This window comes from Trachemys scripta, chromosome 8, assembly GCF_013100865.1.
Source record: "Trachemys scripta elegans isolate TJP31775 chromosome 8, CAS_Tse_1.0, whole genome shotgun sequence".
Lineage (NCBI taxonomy): Eukaryota > Metazoa > Chordata > Testudines > Emydidae > Trachemys > Trachemys scripta.
Window position 1 is genome coordinate 92,870,540 of NC_048305.1, and position 12,464 is coordinate 92,883,003.

The 12,464-nt window shown below is 38.7% G+C and overlaps 1 protein-coding gene across 5 annotated transcripts in view; it reads right to left on the reverse strand.

Moving 5' to 3' along the window:
• NFIA (nuclear factor I A) overlaps positions 1–12,464 on the reverse strand; it is a 308,432-nt gene that overhangs the window by 130,781 nt on the left and 165,187 nt on the right. For all 5 annotated transcript variants that reach the window (XM_034779865.1, XM_034779867.1, XM_034779866.1 and 2 more), the window contains exon 3: positions 9,817–9,882. In XM_034779865.1, coding sequence (XP_034635756.1) covers positions 9,817–9,882 — 66 coding nt within the window. The remainder of the gene's footprint in view (positions 1–9,816; positions 9,883–12,464) is intronic.

Below are 12,464 nucleotides of genomic sequence, written 5' to 3' on the forward strand. Positions count from 1 at the left end.
TTTACATAAGAATTGGAGTCTACAAAAGAACTAGGCTGAGTGTGAAGAGACGAATCTAAAGGAGGAGATAATTTCCAAAACCCTCCAACTATAAGTGGATAACCTATGCACTTTTTAAAGGTGGTTGTGACCCACTAAGCAGTTCCAGTGGATGACCAGAAGCACAAGCATTAACAGTAATGTAGCTCCTTAACATAGGGTGTACTGCAAAGGACAAGTCAGATAATAGCACGTTGCAATGTTTAAATCAAAGCTGCGGCCCTGATTTTTCATGGCAAACCATCCTGCACCTTCCCAGTGCCCCAGGAACAGACTAAATGATTATTCATATACCCAGCTTAGAAAATAAAGGACCTTTAGGAACCACTGTCTTAAGTACAGTAATGTAAGACTTGGATCAGTGGCTTCCTTTATGACAAGGTTGCTCACACGACAATCACCCTCTTAGCACTTCTGCAGTCAATCACAAGGCTTTTTATAAGAGGAAGTGTAAAAAAGGATGATAGGGAAGAAAGCAGTATAAACATTTACACACCCCTCTGTTAGTGGAATCCGGCTAAATGAATGTCAATTAATGAATACTTCTGATAAATGACTGATTTCAGAGTCTGCTTTTATCTACAGATCCTGTATTTATAGTTCAAGCCTTTTAAATTAATACATGAAAAAGGAATTAAACCGCTAATTATCATATTTCATTGCGGTTCATAACACTTTCATCAGACCTGTTAAATGAAGGAGTCAGTTCAATGGAGGAAGCTAAACTACACAAATTTATGTCAAGGGTATATCAGGCTGACAGGTTGGTAGCACAACTCAGGAGATTTGTGAGGAGTAAAAAGTTCACATTTTGGACCAAACGGCTCTGGCTTGCGGGGTTTATTTATTTTTGTTATTGTACAAATATAAAGTAATTTTGCAGCAACCAAAACTTGCTCTTTGTCTTAAGTTACAGGCAAATGGAAATTCTAACACCCAAAGACAAGCTGGAGGAGTTTTTCTTTTTGTGGGTTTCCCCCCTTGTTTTCAAACATTCTAGCCTTTTCCCTTAATAAGCCCTCCTCTTCACTTGGCAGAAAGTTTATATGAAAGCCAGAACCACAAATTAAACCCTCTTCCTAGTTGCCTGGCTTCTTGGTGGGCTAGTGTGGTATCCTAGAGCACCACTCAGCTTGTGGTCTGCCCAAGTTATGGCTGTTACACTGATTAAATAAAACTCTCAGCTGTGAATTGAATAACAAGCGTTTCATGAAAATGTTTGTGTTCAGCATACAAGTTTTTTAGTGATGAAAACTGGGAAATTTTCACAGCTCTTGCTTAGTTCTGAGGCCACTGAGTACTGGGAGCACTAAGGGGCGAGAATAGGCTGGTGTTAGAGTGGAAATACCTCTTATAGATGAGCTACAACAAAGCGGAAGAGCTGAAAGTCCTGGTACTTCTCCCTGTATGCATGTGGCTGGGGAGGAAGCAAAGAACGAGTGGAGACTTGGCTTTGCTCTGACTCTCTGGTCAGCAAAGTTGGGCTGGTGAGGAAGTGAGGGGGCTATGGTCCAGCAGCAGATCTCACACATTCTGGGAACAAGTTGGGGAGCAAGGAAGGAATCCTGACACTTTGAGGCAAGATTCCTTGTCAGAAGGTGCTTCTGGGGCATCACGCCTACAAGCTGCCCTCTACCCAGGGCGAGTGCTATCTAATGCTATCTGGGTCTGTATAATACATGCAGAACGGTATGGAAAACAGAAACTGAATATAAATAAGTTTTGAAATGAGTTAGAGTAATTACAACTTTATTTATACACCTTGCCCAATGGAAAGGTTCACCACCTTTTTGCTGTACACACATATGGTGAAATAAAAACATGCAGTCCAGCCACATTTTCATTGCTCCTTTTCTTTGCAGCATTGAGACAAAGTGTAATGAACGTTTTATGTCTTTCAAGCACTGCTTTGTTATGCTATAAGCATTCATTTCATGCTTTGAATATTTCCTGTCAGACTTTCCTCGGATGATTTGGGGGGTGCGGGGTGGGGGGTTGGTCAGAATGCTTTGGTTGTGAAGGTTAATGGTTATAAGCAGTGAAAACTGAAGTCCTCTGTCAATCCTCAAGTCTTAAATACTGCAGGTCACTGATGAGGCAAGATTCCCTACTTGGCCCCTGTAGTGGCTTCAGAACTGATCCTTACTGACTGTCCCATATCATGTTGGTTGACTGTCAACATTCTTTAAAGCTGCCAAAACAGGGTGTCCTCGATAGAGTGCCAGCTAATGATAAGTAGGCTAAATTGTGAGCAGAGAGTGTACCCATTAACACTGGAAATTAAAAAAGCTGTGCAATAAAATCTGGAGCACAAACTCATTTGACTTTGGACATGAATCTCACTGAAAGTATGGCAATACAGGAGAAAGACAAGTGCTTTCTTTACTAGACTGTTTAGATACTTTTTGCATAAGGGCCATGAAACTGGCTGGGAAATGGAGTTAGATGCATCAAGAGTTTTGATTCTAGAGTGTTACAATTAAAATTCTATTCATTTTGTTTTGTGTTAGAAATGAGAATCTGGGCTGCAATCTACTTGAAATGAAACAGGATGAAAAAATGCAGAAAAAACACAGCACACTTTTATAAATTTTGTGGCCAAGTATGCCCGCATATGTTTCTTTGGAACCATATGAAACATGGACTCTAAGGCTCACTACAGACAACTGATTCCATCTTTCCCATAAATAAATAATAGCGTAAACTGTAATGGACATAAAATAGAATTTGCCTCAAATCAAACTTTCATTAGCTAATGTCTACTTCTAGACTGAAATGTCCTACTATAGTCACTTTGCAGAAAGGCACACTGAACGACTGCACCAAATCTCCACTTTACAGAACAAATTCTGCCATAACTTTACAACCTGGCTTAAAGTCACCTGTGTAACCTCACTGAAGCCAATGGGATTTTAAGGGGTGTGAGTCTGTGGACAATTTGGCCCAGAGTCTATACGCAGGTCTGTTCAAACAAGGTGAAATTATCACTGATCTTCTACTTTACCCCCAAGCTAGCAAATTCATTGTTGCAAGTGCTAAGCTTCTTTTGAAGTACTTATTGATGAGAAGTTAATTTCAGTTTGATCTCTGAGTTTGGGATGATTTCTCAAATGCTACTTTATAGCAAGAGAAAAGCAGCTTTCCATTTTCATACAAATCCAACCCAAATGAGTCTCTAAACAACAACAAAGCTGGTTCTATTGTATCATGCCAAATGCAACTATCATTGAAAGAAAAAATTTCTCTGCAGCCTCTGCGGGTTATCCTGGAAATGAGGTGCTTTAAGAATGTTAGTAGGCTGACATGAAGCACTTTTTAACTGTATTAGTTTTCATTTCAACATGTGTTCAACTGAATTAGAGTAAAGTGGTATGAGACTGGGTTCAACATGTAAATGCCGTAAGAGTGGCTCTTTGATTTCATCAGTGTCTCTTTGGGATATTGATCTGAGTTCTACGACACAAAAAGGAAAAAAAGATGATAATCGTGCACAGCAATGAAATTACTGCAGGTTTCATGAGAGGAGAGAAAAAGAGATGAAATACTGGAACAAGTATATCAAGAGGCAGAGCTTTTAAGAACACCTTTACCTCACTTAGTTAAAAAGAACAAAAAAATTTTCTTCCATGTATTATACTGTAGCTAGAGTAAGGTCCTTCTAACAACATAACAGGTAAAAATGGAAGATATTAGGTAACATTTTCAAGAGTGCCTAAGTGATGTAGGAGCCTATTAGGAGCCTCAGAATCTATCTCATTAAATGTCAATTACACTTAGGCGCCTAAGTGCTTATGTCACTTTTAACAATGGGACTTACGCCAGGTCTACACTACAGACCTATATCAGTATAACTACATTGCTCAGGGGTGTGAAAAATCCACACTTTTTTCAACAATTATACTGACAATTGTACTGACATAAATTCCCCCCACCCCCATGGAGACAGCGCTATGTTGTTGGGAGAGCGTCTCCTGCCGGCATATCTACTGCCTTTCGGGGAGGTGAATTAACTACACTGATGGGAGAAGCTCTCCCCCCATTGGCGTAGGAGCGACTTCACTAAAGCACTACGGCGGCTGTAGTGCTGTACATGAAGACAAGCCCTTCGGTTCCAAAGGCACTTTTGAAAATTTTACCCATCCAGATAAACTAGAGAGCAACAAACTCCAGATTCTTCTTGTACTCCCTGAATTCAGTACACTTTGGGCTCAGCTGTGCGCTTGCCGAGGCAAACTGCTCATGCAGACCCTTTGAATGGTATAGTGCAGGGATAGGCAACCTATGGCACGCGTACCAAAGGCGGCACGTGAGCTGATTTTCAGTGGCACTCACACTGCCCGGGTCCTGGCCACTGGTCCGGGGGGCTCTGCATTTTAATTTAATTTTAAATGAAGCTTCTTAAACATTTTAAAAACCTTATTTACTTTACATACAACAATACTTTAGTTATCTATTATAGACTTCTAGAAAGAGACCTTCTAAAAATGTTAAAATGTATGACTGGCAAGCGAAACCTTAAATTAGAGTGAATAAATGAAGACTCAGCACACTACCTCTGAAAGGTTGCCGACCCCTGGTATAATGCCTCCAGGACCATGCAGGAAGCAGTGTGGGGTGCTTCTTCCTATACCTGCTCTATGGATGCCAGTGAATCCTGGCTGCTGCATACAGAGACCCTTCCCTCACCCAGTCATGGACCTTCTACATAGCACTGCACTCTCTTGCACCTACAGACATATTACATCTGTCCTGAACAGCCTTGCTCAGGGAAGGGGGAAGGGAATGCAGAGCGTTCCCTACATCCGTCCCATCCCCACTTCAACCACGCACATTATGAGGGGCCACAATTTGTTCCATTGTGGTTTTAAGCACTGAAAAGTTGGTACATGGTATTTTTTTAAACGCATTTCTTTCATGTTTAATACCCAAGACCAGCGCTACTTAAATGGCAATGTTTACAAGTTCAGTCTAATTACTGCAGGGTTGAAAAACATGTTCGGTGAGTTGCTTCACATCATTGTTTGGTCTTTTTTAATGCAATGAAGAACAAGGTGCCTATCATTACCTGTAGTGATATGAAGATACTTGCAGCTCAAAGCAGGAAGAATGTATTAAAATGAAAACATTTGATTTGGGCATTAAATATTTTATTTGTTAGATAAAAATCTCCTCTCTACGAGTTTTGTATGAGCAATGTATTCGGCATATGTTGGTAATCAGATGCCAGATTTTTTTTTTCTTTTCTTCTTTTTGTTTTTGTTTTTTTTTAAAGGCACGGCCAAATAAAAGTCAGAAGAAAGCTAAAAATTAACAAATGAAAAGGAGAGTTAATGATCTGCTAATGGACAGCTATAGGCTTTGTCTCTAGTCAGGGACGGTTGAGAAGGAACTGAGGATGGTTAGCCCACGTGTGCTGGCTAGCCTCGGGGCCAAGCACAAGGACAGTGACAGTGCATGTTGTGGACCCAACAGACACTGCTACCAACGTTCTCCAATCAGCAGCGCAGGGACGCACACACATCTACAGTGGAACACCCACAGGGATACTACTCGAAGAATAAACTGTTTTCCTCTTTAACAAGTCCAGGCTCTTCATGAGTACCTTGCTGCTGAGAGCTATTCCAACCTCCTTTTCCAAAGGCAGTTGAAGGACATGGTCAGAAGAAGTCAATCCACTGTTTGAGTTTTCTACTGGACAGACTCTACACCCATCGCTTTTTCTTATTCATGTGTGGAGAGTCTGTCTAATGTTGGAGAGACCTCTTTCTGCTCCAACTAGTCAAGCTGCGATGTATGCCTGGATGAAGATATCAACCAGCTCTGAATACAAGCAGGAGGGAGCCAAGGACTAAATTTGGTATTGGGAGACTCATGATGGTTTTTTCTGCTCTCCTTCATATACTTTGCCTTTTACCCACCTGAAGATGAGACACATGATTTTCCCTTCTCTCAATTTCCTTCTTTATCTGGTTAGGATTTAATCTGGGGATTTCCTGTGAAGACCAGGAAGAGGGTCCTGTGATGGCTACAATACACTTGTTCATCTCTTTGCTGGATCTCTTGAAAAAAATTTCTTTCTTTGGGATTCTGTTAGTTGTAGCAGGGCTAATTGGGTAAGCGGTTGCCTGAAGCTGTGTCTTAGCAAAGGCTAAAAAAAAGAAATGAGTGGCAGGGGCCGTTTTGGGAGCAGTTGGCACCAAATATTTTTCTGTCTGCTGGCTCTGTCTGAGTGATAGCAACCATGAAACCCACTGGAGAAAATGGATGGCTCTAAATACAAGAGTAATTATTTGCATTAGCTTTAGTTTAGTGAAACTAGTCTCAAAGGTGCCACAGGACCCTCTGTTGCTTTAAATGGATGATTCTTCCTAAAGCAACCTACAGAATTTTAAACAATGAATTAAAACTTACTGTAGATCTTGTTTTTCAGGGCTATATAGCTGACCCTTTTGAACCTACATTACTCAAGCTATGCAAAATATATATGTATAATAAATAACTTTAGAATTTATGGAGTGGAACAGAAAGGATATTAACAGGCAAGCAGAGGGGCTGTGCAACCCTCAGAAGGCTTTTAAAGATTTATTTTTTTAAATGAAGGAATGTGTGCATGTGAGGGGTAGTTCTCTTAATTGATACGCTTGTAGACTCCTTACAGAAATCCATGCAATATGATCCAAAATCTGTCCTCAATCTGGTTGCTCTGCTGTTGACTTCAGTGGGAGCAGAATTATCCCACTGCTATTTTCTTTGATTTTTACGACATTTCCCTCTCTGTGGGCACAATCCAACTGCCACTAAAATTAGTGGTGAGACTCCCCTTGACTCCAGAGGTATTTGGATCGGGGTCTATGGTAGTGGTCTATGGCAAGTGTGGAACAACACAGTGAATATGATTTCTGTATGCACTTTTGTGTGTGCAGTTTTTCATTTTCTAAAGCCTGCAGTTTGGCTTTCATCCTGGCATTCAGCAGATCAGAACTGCAGGGCTATGTTGATCTCCATGCTGGGTCAGGTACACTGCAAGCTGTGGACTGTGTGTGCACTGAGAATGAACTCAACATCAACCTGGAGGGATCAGGCCTTTTAGACCCAACTGCATGTGTTAGTTTAGGGATTCTCCCACATAGATACTGCAAACTGCAACTAATCAGATACAAGGATTCTGTTATAGTGGGGAAAAATACCCATTACTACAACTGAGAGTAAGAATAATTTTCCCAATTATTTTTTAAGGAAAAAAGTAGTACTATTGACAAGTCACCAGTGACATTCCAATAATTCATTAAAGTTTGATTTACAAGAAGCATTAAGGCTCCAGAACTGACATATTTAGTGTTACTGGGGTTTGACACATTTTATATTATTCACTGTCATTGCTGCTTTTTGGGTGGCAGTTGTGAAATGTGCTTCCTTAAGACTGAGCACTGCACAGTAAGGAGAACAGTTGTTGAGAAGCTGCAAAAGAATATCAACCAGACACAAATAATAACAACAGAACACCAGAGTCAGAAGGATTCGGGGTGCCTAGCAAAGTCTAAATTAAAATGTGACCTAATAAACAGAGGCAACATATTAAAAAAAAATTCAGAACTGGCAGAACAGATTTCACAGTTTAGCCAATTCATCTCCAAACCTGGTAATCCTTTTGCAATAAATTATAATTGTTGTAAAACAGCACTGATAAGAGAAGCTAGACACCGTCATTCAATATTCAGAAAAATGTTTTCAGACATTGTGGCTAGAGATGAGCAGAATAAAGGCCCTCAAATCTGAAACCTTTCAAATTTCAGAGGGAGAGAAATAGTGATCCAGAATGCTAGACATCTCACCACATCACCTGATACCATGAGATTTTTAGTGTGTGATGCTGAAATTTCCTGAGAAAAGTTCTTAAGATTTTGATATTATTGAATATGAACACTAGCTCTATTCTGCCTTGAACCCTAAACTCTAACTCTGAACTCTAATCCAAATGGAATCCAGATCTGAGCACCACCATTTTTGTCTCATCCCTATTTGTGACTTGTTTATTTACTAGTCAAGTATTCAATATAAACATTCAAAACATACAAGGAAACAGTGACGTACGATAAAGAAGAGAGGCAGCAACAAAAGCACACCAAATCAAAAATCAATCTGGTGGATTTGTTAAAGGGATATGAGATTTCTCTCTTGTATATATAGAAATCCTATATGAGAGAGATTTTTAATGCTCCCATAAGTGTGAAGGGGCTTTAGATTGTAAGCCCTACAGGGCAGACGTTACAAGTCTCTTTTCTGTGTTTAGATAGCATCCAGCACAATGGGGCCCCACTCTCAACTGTGGCCTCTTGATGCTACTACAATATGTACACTTACTACTAATAATTATAAGTACAATTTTTAAAAACAACAGAAAAAAATTCAGAATAACCAGGGATTGTCTCAGTTTCAATTATCTCCAATGTTGGATGTCATCATTTTTTGATTCCAAGCACTAATGAAAATAATTATCTGTAGTAACAGAAGGTACAGAATTTCAATTGCCAAAGGGACCATAAGAGATGTTGGGCTGTTTTTTTTTTGTTTTGTTTTTTTTGGCGGGGAAGGGAAGAGAAGGGTATTGTTTTTACCTCAAGCTCTTCCCTTTGTATCTTCATCTATCTTTTCACATACAATCCCCTAACTCAATTACTGACAGCAAATGCTTCTCTGGGCCCTTTTACAATGGAAGCCAGCTGTGATGGCCCTTCCATGGGTTCAATTCCACACAGCCATTACTTCTACTTAGAAACTGTCCCACCTCAGAAAATACTAGTACCTGCTCACAGTAGTGACCTTATGGCTTAGCCTTTCTCAATGGGACTTCTGTGCCTACGACTCCCTATTAAAACAATGCAGCAGTCTCACTGCAGTATTCTTAAAATTCACAGCCATGGGGCTGCTTTCTAATAAGGTCGAATAGCTGTCTTCAGAAACAAGCTTTAGAAATAAAAGTAGAAAAAGAAGCAGCAAATTAAGATTTGAGTTCTACTGCGTCTCTTCTCTCCTTGTAATACTACCACCCTCTCAGAAGCATGCCAGTGAAAATATAGACAGCTCTGAAAAAACTTTTATCACTCAAGAAGTGGTTAATAGTTTGAGTGGCTGCTGTGTTCATAGATTTCCAGTCCTGCTTCGAGAGCTTCAGGAGAACTGCCTGTCAGTTTTATTGTGTGTACTTTTTAGGGGCAGAGAGAAGTGGTTGCAGAAAAATTATAATACTTCAAAGAGACTGTTTTGTTTTGCAGGACGATTTGAAATCCCACAATCTAAAATGATGAGCTGGACAGACACTGTGAGTCAGGTACTTCAGAGTGTTCCGTTATCATGAAAACATCAATAAACAAAACAACGTTAAAAGCACACAGATAAAAATGAAAGTAATGTTGTCGGCACCCCCGAGAGGGTCATGACTCATGACCCATGGATTGAAAGCCTCTGCTATAGTGAAAAGAACCCCAGTGCTGCATGCAGCGGGCTCTATTACAGCATCCCCCAAATTAAAACAATTTTTAGTGGAATAAAGATCTCCCTCCAGGATTGTAGAGACAAATGCTACTCTAATTTTGTGAAACCTTGGCATTTAACTATGAAGAAGAAGAAGATGCACCATTCATTTGCAGAGATCTCAAGTCAATTGTTCAAAGACTGAGTCTTTTTATACTAGATATATGCACTTATTACTTGAAAATGAAAATCCTTGTAAACATGGACTATTGTAATATTCCAAAATAGCAGCAGGTAAGAACTTACCATTTTCTGGCTGGTCCTTAATATCAGCTTCACTTGGCTGGCTGGGACTTTCAGATTGACTTGAATCTGAAAAACATAACATACAGCCAAAAATTACAGGGTCTGCTGTGGAAAGTAGATCACAGGCGCCAGACTTCCTTAAAAGGTTGAAAGTACAAGCTAAGGACAGGAATGTTGCACTAGGACATGACAATGCTAGGAGGCCATGCCCTGGTCATATTTATGTTAGGAAGAAATTGTATCTTGTTTACATCATTGCATGGGGTGTTCAGTCTGTGCATTAGCATAAATTAGGCTTCGAGAAATCTTCTCTTTAGAGGAAGCCTGATTTAAACTGCTTTTCTACATTTTTTTATAATGCAGTTTGTATGTTGCATACAAACCTGAGACTTAATCCAGAGTCAAAACATATTTTTAAACTGGCATATAACAGTAACTAACGATAAAAGTAATGCTAACTAACATGTTCTGATTACTGTCTATATGTTACAGCAACAGAAATTCACAATACAGATAGAAGACCTGATTCTCATTGTGCTTTCCCTGCGGATACGTGTAGCACACTGAAATAAATGGCATTACTCCTCATTTAGATGGTGTAAAGTGAGATCAGATGCTGAACCAATGGCTTCCGAACATGCACCAATAATGAATTCTACAGGTTCCCAGCTAGAAGTCTCCAACTAACCTACTAATATATTTGCCTGAAACAATAAAACTACCCGTAAGATCATATCTGTTGATGTAGGTTTGTTAATCTACATTCACTTTCTTTTGTACTAAAAAAGGTGCTTTTAGTTAAAAAATAAGGATTTTTAAGAGACGCTTTGGGTAAACAAGATTTTTGTTTCATAATTATTTTTAACTGCTCTTCAAATTGGAAAAAATGCTTTATATGTGTAAAAAAATATTTTCTAAAGAAAAACTCAACCTCTTAACTAGGTTTTCTTAAGACTAACAGAAACATTACAGAGTTAAAAGAAATCACACTTTATCAGTTTTGGGTAAAAGAACAATGTGGGATAAATTTAAACTTTTAAAAAAGCTTTAACTCAAAACACATTTAAGGAATGAAACCATTTGTTACTGTATTAAAAAAAAAATCTACATTTGTGGTAAACCTATTTCCTCACTTCACCTTGACTGTGTAAGGTTTAGAATTAGCTGTCTGAAATTGGACTACATTTCAGTAAGAAGTCAATGCAAGATCAAAAGGTCATGACACTTAACTGTGATTAAATTGAAAATCTTACTTCTATTGCAATGGAGTGATAACACCCCCCTTTCTATTTCTTTGAGGTATTAATAGCACTGAAAGAAGCAGCACTACTAGAGACCTTGGGTCAAGCAATGCTAATTTATTGCTTTAAAAAGGCCCCTTGCTTTTAAGCAAATGAAGCTTTTAATTACCACTGAGTACTATAAAGAAAATGCCTATTTTAAATACTTTTTTAAAAATTTACCTGCTACTGTATCCATTAACTATTGTGAAAAAGCTTAAAGGACAATTCCGTATAAATTAAACACTAACTCTAATAAAAGGGGCACACAACATAATTTTCATAAAGTTTGTAATATAAACATTAAAAATGTTTAGTAAAGAAAGCTCCAGGGTAGATATCTGTAGTTAAAATCAACGTGACGTTCAGCTAAAAAAACTGACAATGTGCTATCCCACAACATTATTATCTACCTCTAAGAACTATCTTCTCCTCCAGCTTCTAAATGTATTATTTTAATCATTTCCTGAAGGAATCTTGGCAAAGATTTTAAATTTAAACTTTGTCGCTAACATTTTATTTTAAATATCAACTTTGTGGGTTAGCATTATCTCTAAACTCAGATCCTGGATAGTAGATAGTCCATATAAGCCTAGCCTCAGCGTTGCCATATTCTGGACACCATATTTTGACAGAAGTTTTATGTTTTTGGTACCACAAAGGTTAAAAATTCAGTCAGCATTCAAGGACTAATTCAACATATTTCATTGCATAGGACATGCATTATGTTTCTTTTTTCCCCACCAAGTCATTGTTCAATCACTGTTTGACCATTACAACTAAAATAATGTTAAAATATAGTAAAAATATTTATTTTTTAAATCAGACAGTGAAGAAATATGGAAATAAGATGAATAACTAAAAAAATATTTAAAAAGTCATTTAGACGGCAGCAGGGATGGCCGATCACTGGTACATGCAAGGATGCCAAGCTAAGAGCTGGCACACTTCTGGTACCTAGTGTGGCACCTTCGCTCTTCATCGATGCTCCATATCCTGTATTCGGCACAGAAACTTAGACTTTCTCTCTGGATGCTGAGCTACAAAGAATGCATTTTTGTATATGTTTAGCGCCGTGCTCCAGACATCAGAATTAGTGGCAAGACAGACAGTGAGCCCAGAACGTGTTAGCATATTGAGTCTTGACTTTTTTTTTTTTCACATCTAGCTACAAATCCTATTTTTCTGCAACCCTCTCCTCATGTAAAAAACCCCCCAAAACTATAGTGTTTGCAAACGGGCAAAGGAAAATAAAATGCAGTAAAATGTGTTTTTAAAAATACGGTGATACAGATCATCTAAGGCTCCCAAAAATACTAACTGGGCAAAAGTCTGCTCAGAATTGTCATGCAAGGTACCGTCTCATGG